The 27,138-nt window shown below is 47.3% G+C and overlaps 1 protein-coding gene across 2 annotated transcripts; it reads left to right on the forward strand.

Moving 5' to 3' along the window:
• Positions 1-1,152: 1,152 nt before the first annotated feature.
• On the forward strand, positions 1,153-18,867 carry COPS3 (COP9 signalosome subunit 3). Of its 2 annotated transcripts, XM_068976809.1 has the most exons (12): positions 1,153-1,269; positions 2,903-3,032; positions 5,110-5,222; positions 5,306-5,355; positions 7,645-7,737; positions 8,914-9,093; positions 11,139-11,279; positions 12,643-12,816; positions 14,768-14,854; positions 16,982-17,095; positions 17,993-18,073; positions 18,320-18,867. In XM_068976809.1, the coding sequence occupies exons 1-12, from the start codon at positions 1,215-1,217 to the stop codon at positions 18,371-18,373; spliced, it is 1,272 nt and encodes a 423-aa protein (XP_068832910.1). In that variant the 5' UTR covers positions 1,153-1,214; the 3' UTR covers positions 18,374-18,867. The 2 variants fall into 2 exon arrangements, with proteins under 2 accessions (XP_068832910.1, XP_068832911.1); XM_068976810.1 differs by lacking the exon at positions 12,643-12,816.
• Positions 18,868-27,138: the final 8,271 nt, after the last annotated feature.

Raw genomic sequence — 27,138 nt, forward strand, 5'->3', positions numbered from 1 at the left:
GGCAAAAAAAAACCCTGAAGTATGACTAGTCCAGTTCAATTCAGTCGCTCAGTCACGTGCGACCCTTTGCGACCCCATGGAGTGCAGCACACAGTAGCTGTGGCTATTATGAACTCTTATAGTGCTTAACGTCTCTCAAAAGTTCTGGCTTTTATTAAAATCCATGTATATCCATGGAAATGTATCCTATAATTCAAAATATCTGTTCTCTGTTTGAGGACCAAATGTGGCCATACAGCACACAGGGACATCTCTGTCCTACAGTATAAGCGTTAGTCATTCATCCGTACATGTCATCATCTATACATTCATATATACAAATACATCCATTTATTTCTACCGCTATACCAACATACAATTATTACTATTATATTTCATGTCAACTCAGTACTGCAATAGCTTCTTAAATGATTCTCTGAGGTTATCCATGTGAAGCCAGTCTTTTCCAAATTCAAGTCTGATCATGCCACTCGCTTGCATGAAACTCTCCATTGCTCCCCAATTTTCTCAAGGAAAAATCCAGTAGCTTTAACACGGCTTACTTGACATGGCCCCTGTTTATCTTGGAGCCCCATCTCACATCACCCCTCTCCAGCCATAAGTATTTTACGTAGTTTATCGTGAGGATTTTACAGATGGGGAAACAAGGCAGCGGACAGCCAAGGAGCTTGCCGAGAGTCGTGGAGCTACTAAGTGCTAGAAAAGGGATTTGAAGGCAGGTTGCCTTCCTGTCTGGACAACTACTACCTGGCTGGAAGAGCCTCAGGGAAGAGGGTGCGATTAAGACAGGCGGGTTCCCTGAGTGGGGAAGATCCCCTGGAGAAGGAAATGGCTACCCACTCCAATATTCTTGCCTGGGAAATCCCATGGACAGAGTAGCCTGGCGGGCTAAACAGTCCATAGGGTCGTAATGAGTCGGACACGACAGAGCGACTGAACAACAGCTAGGCGTTCAGTTCCTTCCTTTGCCCACCATCCCCTTTAAATCCAGGGAGCGACTTCACGTGTGCACAGAATGAAGACGGAAGAGAAAAAAACCTGCTTTCCGGCGCGGGCAGCCGCAGAACCGGTTCCATGGAAACAGTAGCCGGGTCCAGGTAGGTAGATCTCGCGGCGCTTGAGCGGCGGAAGTGACGTCACCGCCCCGAGGCCCTCCGGTGGGTCGCCGGCCCTCGTCCCGCGCGCACCCCCTCCGCCGCCCGGCTACCGGGAACATGGCGTCCGCCCTGGAGCAGTTCGTCAACAGCGTCCGCCAGCTCTCCGCCCAAGGTGAGGCGATGGGCGCGGGCCGCGAACCTGCGTCCGGGCTGCGGCGGGGGTCTTGGAGCTTGGGCCGGGGCTGAGGAGCGCGCGAGATGGACGACCCCCTTCGCCCAGGCCCCGGCCTCCGCCCCCCGCCGTCGGAGCTCGGTCCGTCTCGCTTCCCGGAGGCCCTTCCCGACTTGGCCGCGCGGCCGGGCCCCTCGCGGCTGGCCGCGCTCGACCCCCGAGGGCCCTGGCTCCCGGCTCCCTTTTCGGGGGGCGGAGTTGTGGCCGCTGTGAATTTGTCCCTAATTTTCATGCCTTTGGTTGGTTCCTCTCATCGCCTGAGTGTCGTGCCCTGGGCCCAGAATTAAAGTAACTGGCCGCTGTTGTGAGGCCCCTTTCCTCACCCTGTTGGTTCATCTGTGAAATAGAAACGTCCGGACTGCGCGGGCTTGTCAGGAGTGAGCGGGAGGAACCATTAAGGTTGCAGGAGCCGCGTGACCTTGCCCAGACACCCTTCTCTCGGGAATCGCGTCTCCCGGTGTAAGGACCCAGGTGCTGCCCGCCAGGCTGCCCCGAGGTTGCTTCGCTTCCCGGCGCTGCGCAGCGCAACGGTTCTGCCTCGTTTCTCTTAACTGGTAGGAGTTAGGGTCAGGAGTGAGGCTGGGAGTCTCTGGGAGTGAGGAAGGCACTCACTCATTTGTTTGTGCCACAGACTGTAGTTTCCCGAGGCGACGTGAGGTTAGAAGGTTTGGGTTAAAGTCCTGTCTCAGTTGGGCTTCCCAGGTGGCCGAGTGGTAAGGAATCTGCCTGCCAATGTGGGAGATCCCCTTCGATCCCTGGGTCAGGAAGATCCCATGGAGGAGAAAATGGCAACCCACTCCAGTATTCTTGCCTGGAGAATCCCATGGACAGAGGAGCCTGGTGGGCTGCAGAGAGTTGGACATGACTTACTTTAGCTGCTGAACACGCATGCACCTGTCTCAGTCACTTGGTGACTAACCAAACAACTCATTTCCCAGGTTCAATTTTCTTACTTACAAAACAGCCGGGGCCATGCTGGTGAGCATCAAACAGGATCGCTTGGCCTGGAAGCTTCACACACATGTTTTGTGCAGGCTGCTGCTGTAGGAGCAGGCTGCCCAGCAGAGACGGGCAGGTCACTTGCCCTGCCTCTGACTGATGTGCCTCACGCCTCCTGCACAGACTGGTGCTGGTGTGGAGTGAGGGCTGGGGTAGAGAAGGAAGAAAGGGGCTGCTCAGAAGATGATGGCGTGCAGACTGAAAGTGACAGGCGTGGGAATGAAGGCGGAGGGGAGAGGAAGGCATGGACTGAGAGGCTGAGGAGTGAGATGAAGTCAGAGCTGGTGACATTTTGGATACAGAAGGGAGATGAGTTGGTGCTGATGGTAATGTGCACTCTGCTGGGTTGGGGCACCGGAAGTGGGAGTGCGAAACCTTCGGCGGCCAGAGGAAAGTGGGAGACTTAGCACTGAGGCCAAAGGCAAAATCATTTGGTGTCTCTGGCCCTTCTGGGTCCTCCTCTGAAATGAAGGAGTTGGAAGAAATCACCTTTAGGCACTGGCAGGTCTGAGGTATGACATCTTTTGGTCTGGTGAATGCTGTTCTGAATGGTAGTGTCGTTCTTGTTTTCCAGGGCAAATGACTCAGCTTTGTGAACTCATCAACAAGAGTGGGGAGCTTCTGGCGAAGAACTTATCCCATCTGGATACCGTGCTCGGGGCCCTGGACGTCCAGGAGCACTCCTTGGGCGTCCTCGCTGTCTTGTAAGGGCGTCTTCCTTCACGGCTTTGTGCTCGCTCAACCTCAACACTGCACTCTCTGGCTTTGTTTGGTGTAGGAAGCAAGCCCTGTAAACGAGTGAGCTCTTTGGCACAACTAAAGTCATGTTGTAGCAGTTACCTTTACCTCATTGCAGCTAATCATTGCTTGTATTTTTTGTTCTGCTCTATTATTTTTTAAAATTCTTAATGTTAACACACATTTTGAAATGTTTTAAAAAATGGTGATCTCAGTTGTGGCACTGTGGTTTGTGTTTATCTGAATACTTTTATTCCTGTGATCCATGGGATTCTCCCCATTTTCTGAATTGAAAAGAGGAAAGAGTGGCAGGACAGGGCAGGAGGCCGAGCTGAGTGACATTCCGAGTAATCCAGAGCACCCTGCAGACAAGTTTAAGCTGGTTTAATACCAAGTTAAACAGACGTTATTCCAGTTGGCCTTTTGAACCCTTGTGACTATGTACTTGACGGTTGATTTTTTTTTTCTCTTGATGTTTTAGTGTCATAGATTGGGATTTTATGGTTGTTGTGGAAGTTGAAATAATGTAGATGAACTGAGAACAAATTGACCTGAAGTGAGGGTCTGGCTTCACTTGAGCTGGTGCTCCTGAGAACAGGGGTGTGTCAGGAGGAAGGTGCTGTCAGAGCCCGAGGTCTAGCCTGCACTCGCAGGATGGTGGTCAGTGGCTGTTGTGTGTCTGAGTGTAAATCTTTACAAATAAGTGACATTCAGGATTCAGCTCCTCTGTCGTACATGCAGCATCTTGAAGACTCAGTAGCCACTGCTTTAGATGGCGCACACTTGGAACAGGGCGTTCGCTGTGGACACTTCTGCTGGCTGTGGCTGGCGGATAAAGATTTCTGCTGGCTGTGCTTTCCCATTAAAAGAACAGGGAGCACAATTTGTACCCACTTCAGTTTATGCTGATGCGTGTGTCAAGTGAGATTATGTATGTGAAAGCTTTCTGAAGCTATAAGATGTTTGACGTTGTATGTCAGTTAGAGGAAACCTGGGAAGAACCCTGACCTGGTTACCAGGTTCCCTGGGTTTGTATCTGTGTTCTGCTGATTATGAGGTGTGGGGCCCTGAGCTGTGTATTTTTGTTTATAAAGTGGAAGTCACAGTGCCTTACTGACCTATTGTGAAGCCCAAATGAGATTGTTTGGACAGATTTTGATCGTTGGGAAGTGTAATTGCTGATGTCAGGTGGCATTGTGATACTGTATAGATGGAAGTACGAGTTGAAAGATGGAGAAATTGTTGTTAGGTGAAAACACCTGTTTCATTTTTCTTGAAATGAGTTTAAACCATTCCGTTTTTTCTTTTTTATAAAGAAGAGTTTGAAGTTTTCTTGTAAGCAGTATGTAAGTGGTGGTGGCTTACGTAATTTCTCCCCAGAAACCTTTCTCTGACTCCCTTTCAGTGTTTATGGTGGTGCCTGGTGGCACCATCTGCCAGGTGCCTCGGGATGGGTCATCTTAGTTGTCCCTCTTCCGACCAGTCCACTTCTCTGGTCCTGCCCCACAGCTAGTCCTTCTCCTCTGGGTCTGGGGTAGCACCATGACTGTGAGCCACTGCTATGGCCTCCAGCCAGCCCGTAGCTTCCTCCCTGTCCCCCTTCAATCTGTTCTGCTCAGGGTTTCTAAGTGAGTAAACAGTACTGAACACATTGAAATGCAAAAGGAAAGTATTTTAAAAATTTTGGGGCTACAAGTTTAAGTTTAGTTACTTTGAGTATTAAGTGGCCTGATATTTGACCTCATTTAACAGAATTTTCTTTTTTGAAAGTTGCTCTCTTTTGGATGTCTTTAATTTCTTGCCTTTTTGCTCTGGGTAAAAGTTGTGCTTTAAGCTTATTTTTCTTAGTCTTTATTTGTGTTTATGTTCTATGTCTTGATTATGCAAAGAACCAGGCCAGCAGAATCTCATAGATTCTGGGTCTTAATTTCTAAAAGTGTCATGACTCCTTTAACTTCACAGAGCATTGGAGGCAGGATGGACTTCCATATTTCCTGCCCCGAGGCCCCAACCAGGACCAGTTGGTTCTTCTCTGTGTTGTAGGTTTGTGAAGTTTTCCATGCCCAGCGTTCCCGACTTTGAGACGCTGTTCTCCCAGGTTCAGCTCTTCATCAGCACCTGCAACGGGGAGCACATCCGCTATGCGACAGACACCTGTAAGGGCAGCGCCTTTTCTTCTCCGTGGATGTGTTCTGCCCTGTACTCACTTACATCTTCAATATTTTGTTATTGTGTCTAGTTGCTGGGCTTTGCCATCAGCTAACAAATGCACTTGTGGAAAGAAAACAGGTAAGACTGTTGTTTGAGTATTTACAGTTTCGTTTCACTTGTGTGTAACCTGTGCAGTGCTCCGAGCATTAGGGTCCCAGCCTCGTGCTGAGACCTTGATGCTCAGATGTATGTGATGGGTTTGGAGAACTCAGAACGTCTCCTGGGGGAGCTCTGACCACAGGAGAGGCGCCTCCAGGGTGCAGCTGCTGCTTAAGTTCGGAATAGCCCTTCTAGCGCCCTTCATGTTATAAAATGCAGGTTTTGTTTGTTTGTTTGTTAAACCTTTTGTGTGTGTTAGTCGCTCAGTCATGTCCAACTTTTGCAACCCCTTGGACTATAGCTCGCTAGGCTCCTCTGTCCATGGAATTCTCCAGGCATGAACACTGGAGTGGTTTGCTATTCCCTTCTCCAGGGGATCTTCCTGACCCAGGGATGGAACCTGCATCTCCCGCACTGCAGGTAGATTCTTTACCATTGAAGGCACCAGGGAAGGCCTTCTTGTTAAATCTTTTAATTGAGGCCCTTGGACTGCAAGGAGATCCAGCCAGTCCATCCTAAAGATCAGTCCTGGGTGTTCATTGGAAGGACTGATGTTGAAGCTGAAACTCCAATACTTTGGCCACCTGATGCGAAGCGCTGACTCATTTGAAAGGACCCTGATGCTGGGAAAGATTGTGGGCAGGAGGAGAAGGGGACGACAGAGATGAGATGGTTGGATGGCATTACCGACTTGATGGACATGGGTTTGGGTGGACTCCGGGAGTTGGTGATGGACAGGGAGGCCTGGCGTGCTGCGGTTCATGGGGTCGCAAAGGGTTGGATGCGACTAAGTGATTAAACTGAACTGATGACCTAATTTTCACTTTATAAGAAGTTGTTAGATTGGTATAATTAATTGCTGTAAATGCCCTCCACCTGGAGTCCCTAGGTGTTGGTATCATCCCTAACCTGCTCAGTCTTGTCTCCTTCCTTTCTGAGCCGCAAGAAGGAGGGTCGCAGCTATGGTCCCCCTTACCCCGAGAGCTCAGTGAGTGTTTCTTAAAAACTAGGACGACTTAGACCATTCCCTAATGTAACGTCAGCATGACATCAGAAAACAAACATGTTCTGTACATGTTCAGTACCCTTTAACACATCTGACCTTGTTACGCTGGGACCAGTTGGTTTTGCTAATGTCTTTTGTAACAAAAGACAATTTCAGATCACAGGTTAAATTACATGATTGTGTCTCTTTAGTCTCCTTTATTCATTTTTTTCATTTAACCTAGCTCTGTAGTTTCAGACGAAGAGTTAAGCAGTATTACTGTGTAGTGTTGTGTCTGAAACTTTGTCATGTTATCTGTCTACAAAGAAGAAAGGAAAGTGAAGTCGCTCAGTCATGTCCGACTCTGCGACCCCCATGGACTGCAGCCTCCCAGGCTCCTCTGTCCATGGGATTTTCCAGGCAAGAGTACTGGAGTGGGGTGCCATTTCCTTCTCCAGTCTTTAGTCTCCTTTAATCTAGTGAAGTCTTTATTTATTGTGATGCTGACACAGGTTATAATTTGGATGTTTCTTTGTGATTTGAAATTGAACTTTAAAAGACTGAGGTGTGAAAGAGCCTGAAAACAAAGACTCAGTTGATAATTTTGTAGGTGCACTACCTAACTGTTGTTTGAGGAAGATGGTTAAAAATATCCAATCAGTCTTCACTGAGGAAAGCTTGTGAGTTCCTCCCCTCTTTCACGGTCACATCTTCTCCCCAGAAGCTGGTCGCACCTCTCGTGATTCTCGGTCTTGTTATTCACGATCAGGGCAGGAAAATGGTCTGTTTGTAGCTTGTGGTATCGCTTTCAACAGTAATTTACCATCAGGTAAGAGATGTTGCTGAAGAGAATTTACAGGTGACCCCCAGACTGTCCTGCAGGAAAGGGCCAGCACCCGTGTTCTCAGTTAAGTCTCCTAAACACGAGCCACTTCTGTGGTTAATGATTTGGAAAATTGTTGTTTGTTTACCTGTAAATATAACAAACTGTTGAGGATTATTGATCTCTATTAATTAGAAAAAGCTTTCTGATTTTAAAAAGTTGTGCTAATTACTGTAAATATGACAATAAACAGCCTAAGACGACACTTTCTGACTGAAGAGAGACAGAAGCTTCTCCAGAGGCTGTGGGACCCCCCGCCTGTCATTTAGAGGAGCCCGTCAGTAGGGTCACTCTCATTTAGAGGAGCCTGCCTATAGGGTTACTTTCACTTGTAAGGGAGAGCTTAGGACCAGGCATGCCGCCCCACTGAGACCCTAACTGACAGGCCTCTTTCTGACAGCCTCTGCGAGGAATTGGCGTCCTCAGGCAAGCCATTGACAAGATGCAGATGAACACAAACCAGCTGACCTCTGTGCATGCCGACCTCTGCCAGGTGAGCACCAGGGGGCCGGCCACCCGGGTCAAGGTTGGACGTGGTTGGGATGGCGCCATGTTTTAAGTGTCAGAAGCTGCACTGTTGCCGGAAGGGAATGTTGGGGCTGCTGACCACCAGCCGTGGGCTGCCACCCAGCCAGTCAGTGGGATGTGAGAGTAGGTTGGGGTTGGGGGTGGTGCTTGTGACCCTGATAGCACTCCCAGTAGGAGCTCTGGGGCCTGAGAACCAACTGGTGAGTTCTCACACCTGAAGATGTTACTTGTTTGGTTATTTTGTGTGACTCAAAACCCAGATGGCAAAGGAGGGATGTGTGTAATGAAGCCGGCCTCTACCTGCTCCCCCGCCACCCATCCCTCCTTTCCGGAGGAAGCTGGGGTTGATCATTTCTCCTGCAGCCCTCCAGAGACAGTTTAGCACACACCAGCAGATACGTGTATATTTTTGTCTCTCTAGTTTAAACGCAAATAGTAGCAATCTATACAATGTCTTTTTCCTACATACTGTGTCTTGGAGATGATTTTGTGTTAGTGCTTTATAGCCACAGAGAACTCCATACTGTGGGTTTAGCCAGTCTCTGTGGGGTATCCAGATTGTTCCCTTGATGAATAACATGGGATGTGGATTATTTCAACCACATTTTCTCACTTCACATGGAGGCGTGCATTCTTTTCTCTTTTTTCCTCTTGAAACACTTTGTGGTGGAGGTGTGACGGGCACACGGGAGAGTTTAGGAGTCTCGGGTGTGCAGTGTTTGCACCCCCGTGTGTCTGGTTCCACTGTCCCCCAGGCCCGAGGGCTCTGCCGGTCCAGCTTTCTTGGGCTGTACATTCTCTGCTCATAGCCAAGGGAGTCAGAGCAGGCAGGGAGAGGTCCGAGAGGAGTTGTGCCCATGCCACCAGGGCAGCAGAGAGCAGAGCCCACACTCGTGCATCATCTATAGATGCCTGGGCTTTGCTTCGCTGTGAGCTCTTCGTGTCACAGCCGGTTAGCCTTTTCCAAAGAAATGCTGTTTTATTCTGAACGCCTAAGAAGATGGACTTGTCAATGTTTAAATCATTCTAGTCAAGTCAGATGTAAAGCCAAGCGTTTTCTAGAACTTTCTGTGTTTTCTCCTTTTGCTGATGTGTGCCGAAGTGCATGTGGGGTGATGGCGGCATGTATCTCTCGCCACAGCTGTGTTTGCTGGCAAAGTGCTTTAAGCCGGCCCTGCCGTACCTGGATGTGGACATGGTGGACATCTGCAAGGAGAACGGGGCCTACGACGCCAAGCACTTCCTGTGCTACTACTACTATGGTGGGATGGTCTACACCGGACTGAAGAACTTCGAGCGGGCACTCTACTTCTACGAGCAGGTGGTCCCTCCCCCAGCTCGGGCGTATGAGCCTGTGTGGTCAGAGAGGCGTGCCTTGCCTGGTGGCAGGGGCCGAAGGCAGGGAGGGACTTGAATTCTGTCTGGTGTGGGTTGAGTTCTGTGTGTCTCTGGATGTTTGTGGAGCCCAGTGATCTTTGTCACGTCTTCTTGTTCTGAAATGAGGTGTGAAGTTGGGTTAAGTTTTTTGCCTTTTTTTTTTTTTGGTCCATGCTGTGTGGCTTGCAGTATCTTAGTTGCCCAAGCAAGGACTAAACCCTGGGCCATAGCAGTGAAAGCACTGAACCCTAACCCTGAACTGTCGGGGAATTCCCTAGTGTTTCTTCTTTTAATAAATAGGGCATTCTTCTGGTTCATAATTCAGACTGTATAAAGGAGTTCAGAGAAAAAAGTGCCTCCCCTCCACCGTTTTGTGTCTGTGATGAGATGTGCATTTCTGGAGGCTCGCTCAGGGCCTAAAAAGACAGGACTGGGAATAAATAGTGTTTTAAGATGAACTTGTCAGATGTTCAGTAGTTAGTTTGATTCGGAGTGCACGTTCTGGTAATCAAAGGTGCTCTGAACCTTGGAGGAGCTCAGAATGTATCTGAGATGCTGTGCAAATGCCTGTGAGTGGGCGTGGCCTTGGTCAGCGGGACTGACCAGTGTTGCTGGGGCCTGGGACAGGGCGACTGGAGGTTCTGCTGGGCAGGCGACGTGACTGATACCAGACAGGCATCTTTTCTTACTGCTTTTCTGAAACATTCCAAAAGATATACTTGCTAAAAAAAAAAAGAAAGAAAAAGAAACACTTCAGATCACGCAGCATTGCATCACACGAGTGAGAGGTGCGTCCACCTCACCCCGAGCGCAGGTGGCCCTGGGTGCTCCCTGGCCCTCGGTGGGCAGGCCCTTCAGCAGGTTCTGCTGCTTCGTGTGAAAGCGGTGCTTGTGTCCTCGTGCTCTTACAGGAGTGTTTCTGTGGAATAACTCAGAACGGCCTTAAAGGCCTAGGGGCTTGGATTTTGTTTGGGACATTTGGGCTGATTTGGGTGATAGATTTGGATTCTTAACCTTCATGAATCCATGTGAAAGAATGTAGAAAGGCAGCCGCAGAATAGGAGGAAATACTTGCAGGTGATGTTTCTGAAAAGAGACTCACATCCGGAATGTGCAGAGCTGTGAGAAATTCAACAGTAAAAGCCCTGAAGTTTTAAAACAGGCGACAGATTTGAATAGACATTTCTTCAGAGAATATATCCAGATGGCCAGAAGCCTTGATCAAAAGGGAAATGCAACTCAGAGCCATGGTGTGGCACCAGGTCACACAGCAGGCTCTTGTGATGGGGTGCTGGCTGCTGACAGGGGTGTGGGGTTCCTCAAAAGGTTACACCTGAAACCTCCATGTGACCCAGCACTTTCATTCCCAGGGTTGCACCTGAGAGAAGTGAGAGCAGACATCCACCTAGACACACATGTGCGTGTCCTCGGCAGTGGGAGCCGTGCGGCCAGATGCCCACCTACCGAGGTGGTCTCTGTTTACGTGGAGCACCGTTTGCCTGAAACAGAATAGGTTGTGACACAGGTTATTTCAGTGTGTGCCCTGGAAGTGTCACGGTGAAGCTGCTCACATAAGACCCTGTGAAGCCATTTATGGGAACTTCTGGCACTCCAGTGGTTAGGATTCCATGCTCTCACTGCCAAGGGCCTGGGTTTAACCCCTGGTCAGGGAACTGAGAGTCCATGAGCTACACAGCACAGCCAAGTAGGGGGAAAAAAAGCCATTCATATGAAATGTCCAGAGCAGGCAAGTCCAACAAGAACTGAAGTGGAGGAGTGGATGGCTGGGGAGGGGAGTATGGGCAGTGACCCCTGCCCGGCAGGGTTTCTTTTAGGAGGGTGAAAATGTCCTGAAATTAGGTAGGGGGAACAGTTGCACACCTTGGTGATCATGCCAGAGCCCAGTTGTCATTAAAGGCAGTGACTGGGTGTCAGTACTATCTTCTGAATTCACGCTCTGTCCTCACTCTGATGTTCCTCTCCACCCAGGCCATCACCACACCTGCCATGGCCGTCAGTCACATCATGCTGGAGTCGTATAAGAAGTATATCCTGGTCTCTCTGATCCTGCTGGGCAAAGTACAGCAGCTGCCGAAATACACCTCTCAGATTGTGGGTAGATTCATTAAGGTGAGCTTTCAAAACAGTGATTTCTCAGCTGACATGTTCTGTTCCTACAAAGCTGTGGTGATACACAATTCTGTAATCTATGTGACTTGACTCTCCTGGCATCTTCAATTAGCAGACGTTCTCGACATCCCCTGGGCGTCTGGCTGGACCCTGACTCGTCCATGCCCACTGACCCCCGATGGGGTGGGGTGTTCCGGGAATCTGCGTCCACGCTCTTGCTCTGAGTGGTCATGGCGTAGGGGTTTAAGGTTCTGATAGAGCAGTGCTTATGCTCTGTTGGACTTGAACTCTGACCAGGTGCTGGGAGATCCTCTTAGACCCCAAGCTTTGCTCACTGAGCTGTTATGGTTTTCCTAAGGACTCGGCCCCAGGACCACGTGGAGAAATGACCTCCTTTTTTATTTTCTCGTAATTCATGCTTGTTTTATTTTAAATTGAAGTCGCTATCATTTGATAACAATTTTGTGCTGACCCTCCTTGAACAAAACTCAAAGTTTCAGGAGGTCAGTTTGAAAGTCTTCCTGATATGAAGGTTTCTGTGCTGTCTTGTTGAGTGTTGCCCATGTCCTTCAGCTACCCATCGTGGTTCTTGGGCTCCAGGCTGCCTGTCACAGATGGGCATTTGGGGGTGGGTGAGAGGCCCTTGGAGCCCACCCAAGAGTGATGCGGGTTTGGAGAACTCCCACAGGTGGCCCCCATGGCCCTGGAGTGACTGTTCCAGCAGGAGCGCTTTCGTAAGTGGGGTCCTCATGACTCACCACCTTCACAAGAGCTTCGGTTTGTCTGCAGGGTTAACGGAGTGGTGACGAGGGCTCAAGCATCAGGGTAGGGCTGCTGCTCGAGCCAGGTCTGCCTATGCTGCTCCGTACCGCTCGCCCGCTCCTGCAGCCCTGCCCTGTGTCTGCAGGGAAGATGAGGAGCCATATCACCCGGGTGGTGGGCCCAGCTCCGCTCTGAGGGGCCCTCAGCCCAGGGGTCTCTGAAGCAGTTGGTTGTCCCATGGCACCTGGTGAGGCATGTGTGGAGCAAGAAGGGGCTGAGAAGGGTGGGTGTTTGCCTCCTTTCTTCCCAAGGTGGTTTATCTGGGACAAGTCAGGAGCTGCCTGTGAGAAAAAGGCCTGTGGCCGTCACTGATGCAGGCTCCAGGCCTGCTCTGTGCTACACAAGGAGCACCATGGTAAACTTCTCTCCTTGGTCTTGAAAACCAGGCATTTGCTTAGAGTAACTTACAGTTTGCTGGGTAACAGTAAGGGACGCTGGACCTCCTTGCTCCACAGTTAGTGCCACGTTTCCTTTTGCGTCTCACACAGGCTCTGTTCTGCTAACTGTCGAATCTGGTTTCTTCCCACCTGCACACCTTTAGCCTCTTAGCAATGCATACCACGAGTTAGCGCAAGTGTACTCCACCAACAACCCCTCGGAGCTCCGCAGCCTGGTGACCAAGCACAGCGAGATCTTCACACGTGACAACAACATGGGGCTGGTGAAGCAGTGCCTGTCCTCGCTGTATAAGAAGAACATCCAAAGACTCACCAAGGTGCAGCCCTGTGGGCCTTCAGAGCCGGGCTCCGTTCCCCCGTCCTTGTCTGCACTGAGGCAGCAGCACAGGGTCCCAGCTGGTCCCATGGGGACTTTGAGGGGGGCCTTTCCAGGGCTAGTATGGGATATTTGAGAAGAAGAGCAGGTGAAGAAGAAGCGGGGAGGAGACATGGCTGCTCTGGGAGGCAGACAGGTAGCTGAAGGGAGGGAGATGGCCCGGGCAGATGCTAAGGGTACAGCTGTGCAGCCCAGGACCTCACACAGCCTCACCTGCGGGCGCTTGGCTGGTGCACTTGCGCTGGGGAAGGTAAGCCAACTGTGTAGTTTTTATTTTTTAAGATGAAAATAGACCCAGTGGCTTTTGATGTTGGAAAATATGCTTGTTATCAAGTGTTAAGACTGTCCAGGAAAGTGTAAAATGGAAACAAAGCCTATGTGAGCCAGGGAGATAGAGGTGTTCACTGCAGGTAATGGGAAACTGGCAAAGAACAGCTGCAGTGAGCGGGGATGGGGCAGCTCTTCCCCCGAGACGCAGCCCTGTGAGGACGCAGTGGACGAGATGTCTGTCTGCCGGGCAGCCGGGGACACGGGATTATCACGGGGGCTCAGACCTGCTCCACAATCATGTTCTGGGGACATTTCTCTGGATCCGTCTGCTCCATGTGTGTGAACACTCCCACTGACTGTAACCAGGGTCATACGCTATGTGGTGTTCTACATCCTTTTTCTGGTTTCCATGGCAATGTAAGCCTGTATCACAGTGACTGTACATTGTGCTTTGTTGTACAGACAGTCATAACTGTCTCAGCCAGTTCTCTTCTGGTGGACAGTCAAGCGGAAGTTTCTTACTTTGAAAGGAAAAATGACAGTTCTGTATATTTCGAAATGTTCCCTTTTCCAGTCCTCACTGGTGCTAAACTACCGAGATTCTTAGAATTCACAGGAGTTTCATTTGGGAAGAAGGTGCTACTCTGAACTAAAGTATATGTAGAGTTTTTTTGGTCATTGGCTTATCAAGAATTTTCAACATCAGAATCTTAACAAGGTCTGCTTTGAAAATGCATTGTATTTACAGCTGGCAGTTGTAAATACTGCCAGCTGCTCTAAAAAAGGGGGCTCTTTTAATTTGTTCCTGAAAGGCGTTTTCATCAGGTCCCAGGCAGACCATGATAAACACTGGTTTCCTTCCCCCTCCCCACCCCCCACTGGTTTCCTTTTAACCCTCAATGTGTTTACACATTCTGACTTTGAATTTTGAAATGAATCTTTTTTTTTTAATTTCATATTATTTACAAGGTAATATATTTACAATACAAAATGCAAAGACCCAAAAATCTCCACCCAGTCCCTATACTGCAGCGGACCTTTTCTTTCCCAGAGGCAGCCCTGCGTCACTGCTTCCCAGGCATCCCCGCAGAGAGTGTGTAAGCATGTACATTCACACGCATGTGTGCTGTCACACACATGCAGTTTCTTTGTTCAGAGATCTGAGCCAGATATAGACCCTGTTCTGTGTCCCTTTTTACATTTAAGATGTGCATGTCTTCAATTTCAGCTCATGAAAAGCATCCTCACTTTGTAAGGCTTTTTATAGCTGTGTAGGAGTCCATTTGTGTGGTTTTGCTGCACTCAGCCAGTCCTCTGCTGACAGACATCTGGGCAGTTCCGACCTTTGCCATCACAGGTAGAGCTGCAGCGAGCAGCCTGGCACACACGTCATTCTAGACACAGGAAGCATGTGGAGGGTGTTTCCTAGAAGTCGTTGCTCTAGAAAAGTGATGCTGAAACCTTAGCTCATGCAGTTCAAGTCATCTTTGCAACAGAAAGCTAGCTTGTACACTCTTGAGAAGCAAGTGATCAGTGACTCAGTAGGAGTCTACACATTTAGTAGAATTTCTCTCTTCAGTCTGTTTCTACCTGTGATTGATTGATTAACTTCTGAATTTCAGACATTTTTAACACTGTCATTACAAGATATGGCGAGTCGCGTGCAGCTGTCCGGGCCTCAGGAGGCAGAAAAGTATGTCCTGCACATGGTAAGTGTGTTTCTGTTTTCAGAAGTTACTTACTGGAGTTTTGTCCTTGTAAAGATTACTGGTGTTTGCCATGGGAGGCGTAGAGAAGGAGGCAGGGCACCCAGTGGCGCCACTGTGGGTGATCCGTCAGCTTCCTCACAGTTGGGGTTTTCCTGGGACATGTGCACGTGTGTCCTGCACGGTCATGTCCTGAGGATGTTCTTGGTCATCACAGCCAGGGAGTGCTGCTCATAGGGAGTGGAGCTGGGTCCTGCACACAGGGGCCGCTCCCACCACAAAGAATTCTCTGTCTCTAAACGTCAATACTGCCAAGCCTAAAAAATCCTGTCCTACCATGTAAAATTTATGAAGGCAGGGATTTTTGTTTTTAAATAAGATTTAACTTTTTTATAGTGATTTGAGATTCACTGCCAAATTGAGGGCAAAGTACAGCGTTCCCAGTCCCCCCACACAATCATAGCCTCCCCTGATCAGTGTCCCCACCAGACTGGGCCCTTGTCATAGCTGATGCTCCTCCGCTGACAGGTCTTCATCCAAAGTCCATAGTTTACATCAGGTTTGTTCATGTGTTGGACACTCTGTGGGTTTGAGTAAATGTGCGTGTACATGAATCTGTCATGACCGCATCGCATGGAGCATCCACTCTGCTCTGCAGATGCCCTGTGCTCTGCCTGTTCCTTACCACCCCTCCCACTACTGACCTTTTCATTTTCTCCAGTTTTGCTTTTTTCACAATGTCATATGGTTGGAGTCATACAGTGTGCAGCCTTCTCAAACCAGGTTCCAGCCTTGCATCTGCCTAGAAAGGTTCTTTTTAATCCTGGCTTGTAGTGTCCCACTTTTAGCGGTGCCCCATTTTTAAGCTTCTTATGAAAGGGAACGTACAGCCTGTGTGCTCAGGGGTCTGGCTGTCTCTGCCCAGCATCGCGAGCCCCATGCGCTGTGTTGTGTGCTGTTGCAGCCGGCTCATGTTCAGGGTTGCAGTGTTTCACAGCACGAGTCCATCAGGTAGACATGGCGGTGGTTTCCTGTTGTGGATTTTACAGAGCACACTGCTGGCGAACCCGGTGTGCATTTCCACTAGGTGTGTTCTGTCTGCTGTGAGATCCTCCGTGTGCTCACAGAGTCAGGGAGTTACGCCTTGTGTTCGGTTGTGTCGGGCTGCGGGCACTTCATTAACTAGGACCACGTCCCCCGGGCTGGGCAATCAGCCCAAGCAGCTCAGCTCCACCATCCCAGATGGAGCGTTGGTGTGTCAGGAATGACAGCACCCTTTTGGGATTTTCTATCAGCTGCTCCCTTTTTAGCTGCATGGACAGGATTTGGCTGTCAACTTAATCCCCGGCTGTTGATGAAAATAAAAAACCTACACTTTGAAGCTGCCTTGGAATCAGGATTAGCAGAAAAATTTTCTTAAAGGACCAGAGGATAATTGCTACTGGAGTGAACCAAAAATTTGTTAGGACTTCACTTTTGTAAAACTCAAGGACAATTTCAATTATATCTCATAGAAGTTGTCTAAAGATGCAAGGGTGCCTCAGAATATCTGTGCCACAGAAGCCAGACACATAGGACCATGCACTGTCTGACTCCACTTCCACGAAACTTCCAGAACAGGCATGTGTACAGTGTGGAGAGTACACAGGTGGAGGTGGGGCTTGAGAGGAGGAGGCTGGGCAGTGACTACGCAGACAGGGCAGGGGCCCCGGGTAGCAGTGAGATCTTTTGACACTGGGTGGAGGTGGTGCCTATGCATCACAGGTGTAGTTGAATCTACTGAATTGTTGCCTTTAAAATGGTTGACTAGGAGATGTCCCTGGTGGTCCAGTGGCTAAGTCTGTGGCCTTTCAGTCCTTGGTTGGGGAACTAGGACCCTGCAGGCCACATGGCACAATCGAAGAAAAGGTTAACTCACTTTATGTGGATTTTACTCCTTAGTCTCTCATGGTGCCCTGCACATATTAGGTATTTAAGAGAGGGAAGCGAGTTGAAGAAACAGGTAGAGCCTAAAACACTTACAGATTGATTTACTTGTTGCTCTCTGTGATTTCCCCTGACTGCATTGAAACACCACTTATTCACATAATGTTTGGGGCTAAACTGTTTTCCTGATTTCTCTTTTTATAGATAGAAGATGGTGAGATTTTTGCAAGTATTAATCAGAAGGATGGGATGGTCAGTTTCCACGATAACCCTGAAAAATACAACAACCCTGCCATGCTTCACAACATTGACCAGGAGGTAACACAAACGCCAGCGCTCTGGGCTGATGTCTATGATGTTACACTTGCAGTACTGCTTCGGTTCCAGGATAATTTTAGTTTTAAAATGGGTAGTTCCCAACTAGTTTCTAAGAACATCTAATTTCCTAGAAAGTTAATTTCAAAATGGACTCTTCCCAATTGTCTGGTTATAAATAAACGGTAGGTTAGCATCCTTGTCCGGTTTGTCAGAGCCTCCCTCAACTCCTGAAATGCTTGGGAGAGTACAGCATTCTGGGAGGGAGGCGGGAGTCAGTGCACTTGTCTGACAGAGTACAGTTTCATGTGTACCCAGTAGCCACTTACACAGTGGAGCCTTCAGTAACTTGAATCTGGAATCCCAGGTCAGAAGGTCAGGGGTGAGCGGGCGGCAGGGAGGAAGGCCGGCCGTGGTTCCCAGGGAGCCGCTGCCTCTGCACCGCGGCCCATGCTGCTCTCTGGGCCTCCGGGCGTGAGCTGGGCTCACGGGGGCCAACTGGCTTCTTATCTCTGATAGGCAGATGGATTCAACCAAACAGCTTCAGAATATGAAAAGCAGTAAGTCACCAGAATCTCTTTTTGGCTATTCCGAATTTTTTAAAACCCTGAAAGCTGGAAGTATTTTTTGTAACTCGTTTGGTGTCAAACACCACCTGAAATGACACTTACGTGAACATTTTTAGGTTTCACTGCCAAAGACGGTCATGTGTTTAGTTTAATTATGGGGTGGCAGGCAGTGTGCACTGTTTGTGCTGTGTTAACTGCCTGATCCCAGATTCTGACTCCAGAACCTATCTGGCTCAAGGCTGTGACCTTGTAGCACCCAAATAGTCTAGGCTCAAAAGGATAAACTTGCCCTGAACCCACCTGCTCAGCCTGTCCACCTGCCTCCACACAGATGCTGAAGTGTATAGAGCTGGACGAGCGGCTGAAGGCCATGGACCAGGAGATCACAGTGAACCCCCAGTTCGTGCAGAAGGTGATTGGGCCCCCCTCGTTAACAGAAGTATGCTGGAGGGAGCTGGGTGGTGTCCCTGTAATAGTGAAGTTCACGGAGACGTGCTCGTGGAGAGCATTTCCACACTCCAGGCTGGAAGTGTGTTTAGGGGTGGGGGTGGGGGTCCTGGAACTGCCTCCCTGTTACAGGGGGTGATATCCTCTGGGGCTGCTGGCAGGAAGCTCTTGCCCAGGCAGACAAGTGCACTGACTCCCGCCTCCCTCCCAGAGCATGGGGTCACAGGAAGATGACTCAGGAAACAAGCCGTCCAGTTACTCCTGAAGCCGACACCCATCCTGAGTTAGAGAAGCCATCGCCCATCCCTGTGGCCGGACAGGTGTCAGGAGGCGGCTAGAGGATCAGGCCCATCTCACCTGGACGTAGAGACAGTGCGTTTTGTTTTGATGTCTTCAGTCGTGTGCTTTCAGTAAACCATTCTCTCTGTGAAGAAAGGAAAACATTTTCAAACTTTAAAGCCTGTTGTGGGTTTATTTATCCTCAGATTAATGTTATTGTTGCATTAAATCTGCCTTTTTGTTTTAAATTATTTGAACATTGATTCATCTTCTGTATTACCTTTTCCCTCTGAAAAGCTTTTATAGAACATGTTCATTCTGAACAGATGTAGATTTTAGGAGTTGTTGAAACATTTGAATCTAAAGTTGATATCAGTTGCCTTAAAAAAAAAGCTGAGAGGAGAAAAAACATCTGGGAGAATCTCTCAGGCAGAATCCAGTGTTTCAGAATTAAATTACCATGCATGTGAGCCATAGGATGCATTCTGAATTAAAGAGATACCCTTTTAGTCTTGGGAACCTTCGTGTGTGTGGCACTCTTCTGTCTGTGAGATGAAGGGCAGACTTGCCCCGTCTTTCTCTATAAGCATTTCCTGTCCACCCGGACAGCTGCGTTTGGATTCTGCTCAGGGTCCCCCCTCTTCAGGACTCTGGGATGCATCTGACTTGGGTCCCCTGAGTTGGTCCCAGGATGGTGCAGAGACTGAAAAGTGCGGTCGGATACAGTGGAATTAGGTCCCTAAAGAGCATCTCCCTTGTGAGTAACATTCACTATAATGCGTCAAGTTGTGTGATCACTACATTTTCATTGTTTACAAAAGGAAACTCTGAAATACCATGCCAAAGGAACTCTTGAAATCTCATGCCTAAGGAGTCGCCCCAGTAGAAAGGCTTTGAGGCTGTGTGGTCCATCATGCCACCCACTGCTGTGCTGCAGGAAGGTGGCCACGGAGCATCTGATCCATAAGTGCATGGATGAGGCTGGGTCCCAGTGACCCTGGGCTGGCTGTGACCATCTGCCCCCTGTCCAGACTGCTCCCCAACTCAGGTGAGCTGCTTCGTTTCCATGCTATTTTACACAGGTTTGTACTTGCTGCTGCTGCTGCTGCTAAGTCACTTCAGTCGTGTCCGACTCTGTGTGACTGCATAGACGGCAGCCCACCAGGCTCCGCCGTCCCTGGGATTCTCCAGACAAGAACACTGGAGTGGGTTGCCATTTCCTTCTCCAATGCATGAAAGTGAAAAGTGAAAGGGAAGTCGCTCAGTCGTGTCCGACTCTTTGCGACCCCATGGACTGCAGCCCACCAGGCTTCTTTGTCCATGGGATTTTCCAGGCAAGAATACTGGAGTGGGGTGCCGTCGCCTTCTCTGGCTTGTACTTAGGAAATACTGAATGGAAATTTCCCTTCTATCAATGTGGTGAATTACACATAGTTTTGTTTTGTTAAAAACAACTGGACAACTTCTGATTTACCCAGATCTGAATTAAAATCACCTAAAACATGTTTGAGAATTCTAGTAGGTGGCAGTCATGGCTATTTAAGGCAAGGGTAACTCATGGGTTCTGATGTGGACACTTGATTTTCCCCCAAGATAGTGGTTCACTAAAATACCACATCAGTTTTGAAACTTTGATCTCTAGAGGGGCCTGGTGTTTAGGGCCTGGTCCTGTGTTTGCAGGGGCCCCTGCTATCTGTCAGGGAAGAGGGGCTGGGTACTCTCAGCCCTCCGCATTGCACCCGCCTCGTGTGTTCTCTGGCTTTGGGGAGGGAAGGCGCCGGCCCCCTCCATTGGCTCTGGACCCTGGAAGGGTGTCCACCTCACTGCAGCGCCCGTGCCCAGGCAGTGATTCCAGCCCAGGAGGCAGGCCTCCCCTGCACACACATCTGGGACCCCAGTCCACTGGGGACCTCTTCAACCTCCTAAGCGCTACAAATTTTGGTGAGACTTGTTTCCTTTTCTGACACCTGGTTAATGACTATTGGGCTTCCCAGGTGGTGCTAGCGGTAAAAAAATAACAAACCTGCCTGCCAGTGCAGGAGACCTAAGAAACGTGGGTTCGATTCCGGGGTCAGGAAGATCCTCTGGAAGAGGGCATAGCTATCCACTCCAGTATTCTTGACTGGAGAATCCTATGGATAGAGGAGCCTGGAAGGCTACGTAGTCCATGAGGTTACAAAGAACCTGACACACCTCACATAGTGGACCTACTCATTTTCTTAGGACTTTTCAAGTGTGTCTTTGTGGCACTCTCCAATGTTAAGAAGTATTCTGAATTAGTAACTAATGACCCTCAGAGTTCAGTGCTTGAATAATGTGTGTTTCTATTTGTACTGGTGCCCAGTGAGTGCCCACTCCCTTGCACCACCCCTCCCCCCACCGCCACACACGCACACACACACACACACACTCACTTTGCCCAAGTGACAGTATTCAGCTTTTAGTCTAGACTTTCTTAGGTAATTATGCTTGGTCTGCAAGGCCTCCAGTTTGGGATGTATCAGTATAAAGTATTCTTTAAAGAAACTTATAGTTGCATGTATTTTAAATGGCAGAAGGTGTTTTCTGAGCCAAAGAATGGCACTAAATGGGCAAGCAATAAGGTTACAGAATTTTTCTGCCCTACATGGAAGTCACCTTCTTGACTGTTGAGTACACTGGAGTCCCAAACAAGGCTAACAGCACATTTCTGTGAACTAGCCTTAGTAACAGGATAGTGCCCATAGAATCTTAACGAGTTGATGCAGTGATAAAGGTGTGATTTGATTATATTTTGCAAGACATAAAACATTCAAAAATTAAGCCAATCTTTTGAGTTAGGAAGGTTTGTTTTTTTTTTCCCATTTAATGTATACTTTAAATAGACATTGCTCACAGCATGTTCCTCAACCCACCGGAGCCCTGAACTTTTGATAAAACAATTTTAGGAAAAAGGGCTGCTTAGACACACATTTTTGGTAAAGAGTTGGACAAAGTCTCTTAGACTTTTTTTAACCTCACGTGTCCTGTGCTATGCCAACATGAGCCACAAATACACAAGAAGGTGTTTCTTAAAGTTACTTCTAGATTAATTAGGTTAACTTGAGCTATAATTCAATAGGCTCAGTGGTAAAGAATCTGCCTGATAAGCAGGAGACACAGAAGACGTGCCTGAAAAATTCCATGTACAGAGGAGTCTAGTGGGCTATATAGTCCATGGGATTGCAAAGAGTCAGACATGACTGAGCATGCACATGTGCAATCTAACCAGGGACAAATGCTTTCACTTTTCCAGCATGTAATTTGTCATGCCTGTCTGCTCAGTTGCTCAGTCATATCCGACTCTTGAAACCCCATGGATTGTAGCCCGCCAGGGTCCTCTGTGCATGGAATTCTCCAGGCAAGAATATTGGAGTAGGTTACCATTTCCTTTCCCAGGGTATCTTCCCGACCCAGGAATCCAACCCATGTCTCCTGAGTCTCCTGCATTGGCAGGCAGATTCTTTACCATTGAGCCACCTGAGAATCCCCATGTAATTTGGTAAGAGGGTCTCAAAAAGCTGTCAGCTTTTTAAGCGTGGTGCTCATAGGTGCTCTACCCTTGATCACATTCCCTTCTCTGGTCAGCTTATATTCTAGTTCTCTCCTATTACTTGCTTTTCAAAGATGCAGTTTTTGATTTGTAAATTCTAAGTTTCTGGGTTTCAACTTGAAACACTAGCCAACTGTTAGAAGAAAATTTGAAAGTGAAGAGTTAGTTGCTCAGTAACGTCTGACTCTTTGAGATCCCGTGGGCTATAGCCTACCAGGCTTCTCTGTCCATGGGGTTTTCTAGGCAAGAATACTAGAGTGGGTACCCATTCCCTTCTCCAGGGGATCTTCCCGACCCAGGGATTGAACCCAGGTCTCCTGCATTGCAGGCAGATTCTTTATGGTCTGAGCCACTTCAGTCTCAGTTTAGTTGCACATTCGTGTCTGACTCTTTGTGACCCCATGGACTGTGGCACACTAGGCTTTCCTATCCTTCACCAACTCTCAGAGCTTGCTCAGACTCATGTCCATCAAGTCAGTGATACCATCCAACCATCTCGTCCTCTGTTGTCCACTTCTCTTTCTGCTTTCAATCTTTCCCAGCATCAGGGTCTTTTCCAATAAGTCAGCTCTTCGCATCAGGTGGCCAAAGTATTGGAGCTTCAACTTCAGCATCAGTCCTTCCAATGAATATTCAGGACAGATTTCCTTTAGGATTGACTGGTTTGATGTCTGTGCAGTCCAAGTGACTCTCAAGAGTCTTCTCCAACGCCACAGTTCAAAAGCATGAATTCTTCAGTGCTCAGCTTTCCTTATGGTCAAACTCCATACATGACTACTGGGAAAACTATAGCTTTGACTAGACAGACCTTTGTTGGTAAGGTAATGTCTTTGCTTTTTAATATGCTATCTAGGTTTGTCATAGCTTTTCTTTCAAGGAGCAAGCATCTTTTTTTTCCCCTGTTTTTTTTTCTTGGTTTATTTTAATTGGAGGCTAATTACAATATTGTGGTGGTTTTTGCCCTATATTACACGAATCAGCCATGGGTATACATGTGTGCCCCATCCTGACCCTCCCCATCCCATCCCTCAGGGTCATTCCAGTGCAGCAGCCCTGAGCACCCTGTCTCATGCACCAAAGCTGTACTGGCGATCTATTTCACATATGATAATACACGTTTCAATGCTATTCTCTCAAATCATTCCACCCTCGCCTTCTCCCACAGAGTCCAAAAGTCTGTTCTTTACATCTGTGTCTCTTTTGCTGTCTCACATATAGGGTTGTCCTTTCCATCTTTCTAAATTCCATATATATGCGTTAATATACTATATTAGTGTTTTTCTTTCTGACTTACTTCGCTCTGTTTAATAGGCTCCAGTTTCATCCACCTCATTAGAACCAATTCAAATGCATTCTTTTTAATAGCTGAGTAATATTCCATTGTGTATATGTACCACAGCTTTCTTATCCATTCGTCTGCCAGTGGACTTCTAGGTTGCTTCCATGTCCTGGCTATTGTAAACAGTACTGCAATGAATATTGGGGTACACGTGTCTCTTTCAATTTTGGTTTCCTGGGTGGGTATGCCCAGCAGTGGGATTGCTGGGTCCTATGGCAGTTCTATTTCCAGTTTTTTAAGGAATCTCCACGTTGTTCTCCATAGTGGCTGTACTAGTTTGCATTCCCATCAACATTGTAAGAGGGTTCCTTTTTATCCGCACCCTCTCCAGCATTTATTGTTTGTAGACTTTTTGATAACAGCCATTCTGTCATGAGATGGTACCTCATTGTGGTTTTGATTTGCATTCCTCTGATAATGAGTGGTGTTGAGCATCTTTTCATGTGTTTGTTAGCCATCTGTATGTCATCTTTGGAGAAATGTCTGTTTAGTTCTTTGGCCCATTTTTTGATTGGGTCGCTTATTTTTCTGGAATTGAGCTGCAGGAATTGCTTGTATATTTTTGAGATTAATTCTTTGTCAGTTGCTTCATTTGCTATTATTTTCTCTGATTCTGAAGGCTGTCTTTTCACCTTGCTTATAGTTTCCTTCATTGTGCAAAAGCTTTTAAGTTTAATTAGGTCCCATTTGTTTATTTTTGCTTTTATTTCCCTTACTCCGGGAGGTGAGTCATAGAGGATCCTGCTATGATTTACATCAGAGAGCAAGCATCTTTTAATTTCATGGCTGCAGCCACCATCTGCAGTGATTTTGGAGCCCAAGAAAATAAAGTCTCTCACTGTTTCTATTGTTTCTGCATTTATTTGCCAAGAAGAGATGGTACTGGATGCCATGATCTTCGTTTTTTGAATGTTGAGTTTTAAACCAGCTTTTTCACCCCCCCCTTTCACTTTCATCAAGAGGCTCTTAGTTCTTCACTTTCTGCCATAAGGGTGGTATCATCTGGGTATCTGAGGTTATTGATATTTCTCCCAGCAGTCTTCATCGCAGCTTGTGCTTCATCCAGCTTGGCATTTCACCATGATGTATGTACTCTGCCTATAACTTAAATAAGCAGGTTGACAATATACAGCCTTCATGTACTCCTTTCCCAATTTGGAACCATTCCGTTATTCCATGTCTGATTCTAACTGCTATTTCTTGACCTGCATACAGATTTCTCAGGAAACAGGTAAGGTGGTCTGGTATTCCCATCTCTTTAAGAATTTTCCAGTTTTTTGTGATCCACACAGTCAAAGGCTTTGGCATAGGCAATAAAATAGAAGTAGATGTTTTTCTGAAACTCTCTTGCTTATTCCATGATCCAACAGATGCTGGCAGTTTGATCTCTGTTTCCGTGCCTTTTCTAAATCCAGCCTGAACATCTCGAAGTTCTCAGTTCACGTGTTGTTGAAACCTCGCTTGGAGAATTTTGAGCATTACTTTGCTAGCATATGAGATGAGTGCAATTGTACAGTAGTTTGAACATTCTTTGGCATTGTCTTTCTTTGGGATTGGAATGAAAACTGACTTTTTCCAGTCCAATGGCCATTGCTGAGTTTTCCAAATTTGCTGGCATATTGAGTGAAGCACTTTCACAGCATCATCTTTTAGGACTTGAAATGGCTCAGCTGGAATTCCATCACCTCCACTAGCTTTGTTCATAGTAATGCTTCCTAAAGCCCACTTCATTTTTGGACTCCAGGATGTCTGGCTCTAGGTGAGTGATCACACCATTGTGGTTATCTGGGTCATTAAGATCTTTTTTGTATAGTTCTTCTATGTATTCTTGCCACCTTTTCTGAGCCACTTAATTGCATGTAAATCTGAGCAGTTGCAAAGGGCCCAGAGAAACTGAATGACTGGGTAAATCAGATACTTGTGAAAAGGGAAATATGATGACTCCTCTTCTTAAGCAGTTAAACAACTTGATGGTGGTACACAAAGACAAAATTCCTTATCCTTTCGTAAAATCAAAAGCTGAAACCAGAGAACTTTTGCTAGTCAAAGGCATTTAATGAGCCTGGATCCATAATGGACTGTTAAATTTATCATTAGACTAAAAAGTTAAGGGTTTAGCAAGCAGCTAGTGTTAGATTAATATATGAATGAGCTATCAGTTGAATTCTAATTGGGGAGGAGAGTTAATAAGTTCCTTGAAAGTGCTGTGATAAAAATGCAAAAATAAACACTAGGGTTTTTTTTTAGGAGATAATATTTGACGACTAATAGTTTTTTTGCTTTGCAACTAGCCAGACACCTTATATGCAGAGTTGATTGTCTAATAACTCCAACGTGTCTAATAACTCCTCAACGTGATATACAAGCCATGCTTGAGTCCCCCTTCTAAAATATTACCCATCACTTGCTTTGCTGCCTCTCAGTGGCTGGTCAGACTCCCAAACTGTTACACATATATGAAAACCTTCATTTTACTGCAAGAAACAAAAGCTTGCATTATTAATTTTTATAACAGGGAAACTGTTTAAGTATCCTTGAAATAATGATGTGATTAACAATGTTACGTCCAGTTTGCTTACAAATGAAACATACCTCTTTTTTCTGAAACTGAAAACTAATTCAGGGAGGGACATGGTGATTCTGATTCAAAGCTCAGCTGTATTCTATAGCTACACGAGGGCCTACGTGAGGGAGAGTGCACTCGGAAACATCGAAGGACATCTCAGTGAGACGTTTAGTTTTCCCTTGGCTCTGTGGTCGTGGCAGCTGGCATCAGTGAGACACCCCTCAGTCCGATGCTCAGCTGTCAGTACTCCCCAGAAAATCCTCGTGATTAGGAGTAGGAAGGCAGAGAAGCAGCAAGCAATCTTTAATTCTGATTAAGCCCATTTCAGTGGTGGAATAACATGTTCTGGGTGGTGAATGCTGGGCAAGAGTACACCCAGTACTTTTGGTAACATTTCTTGAGACTCCTACGATGAAGCTCTGAGGTTTAGCATGGTATTTCGTTTGGTTGAACAAAATTGGGCATTATTGCCAGCTATGCTTTCTGAACGTTGCTGCTGGGTTTTGATTGCCTTTCCCACTGATAATACAGGTTACATTTTCTGACTTCTAAGATGTCTTTTTTGTTGAATGTCCTTAGAAGTTTATCCTGAGAGTCCAGTTTAATTAAACCTTTGTATAATTCACTAATTCAAGGAATTGACATGTAGTTAAACAGATTTATATATTTGAGAAAGCACCTCCAAAAGCAATGCTGGGAAAGATATTAATGGCATAAATGGAATCCATCTGTAGTTGAATGCACATTTTTATTGAAAATGACAGTGGTTGAATAAACCTTCTTTCACTTGGGACCTTTCCTAGCCTATCACCATGGAAATAAAGATAATCTGAGCAAGGTGGTGTCCTCCACACAAAATGAGGAATTCCTGGAATTAGTTACAAGATGAGAAAGCAGTTTTTTTTTTTCTTAGTTTAAAACCTGACTGACCAATGTTAGTTTCAAGAACACCTACAGTTGAGGTCCTTTAATGGACCAGAATCTGGTGGTCCAGAGTCGACGATAAGAAGTTAAAGGAGAGAGAAAGAGGGAGATATTCCTTGGTTTACACAGAAAACCAATAAAGTCCCTGACACGGGGCTTGCTCTGTTCACGAAGGCCTCAATGGGGTGAAGGCACAGAGCGCCTTCTTGAGAGGGTCTTAGAAGCCCAGGCAGGAAAGGGAACCCAGAGGGCCTCTGCGCTCCAGAGAATTAGCCTGAAAAAGAGAGGGGCAGGGAAGAGAGAGAAGACACAGGGACCAAAGCTCTGATGGAGCAAAGGTGTTTTAATCAA

Source organism: Capricornis sumatraensis, chromosome 8, assembly GCF_032405125.1.
Source record: "Capricornis sumatraensis isolate serow.1 chromosome 8, serow.2, whole genome shotgun sequence".
Taxonomy (NCBI): Eukaryota; Metazoa; Chordata; class Mammalia; order Artiodactyla; family Bovidae; genus Capricornis; species Capricornis sumatraensis.

What these genes read in the sequence shown, in the direction of transcription:
- COPS3 (XM_068976809.1), top strand. Translation starts at nt 1,215, where the DNA reads ATGGCGTCCGCCCTGGAGCAGTTCGTCAACAGCGTCCGCCAGCTCTCC. An exon ending in TTGGGCGTCCTCGCTGTCTT is followed by an intron (nt 3,033 to 5,109) that starts GTAAGGGCGTCT and finishes TCTGTGTTGTAG; the next exon opens with GTTTGTGAAGTTTTCCATGC. An exon ending in ACATCCAAAGACTCACCAAG is followed by an intron (nt 12,817 to 14,767) that starts GTGCAGCCCTGT and finishes TCTGAATTTCAG; the next exon opens with ACATTTTTAACACTGTCATT.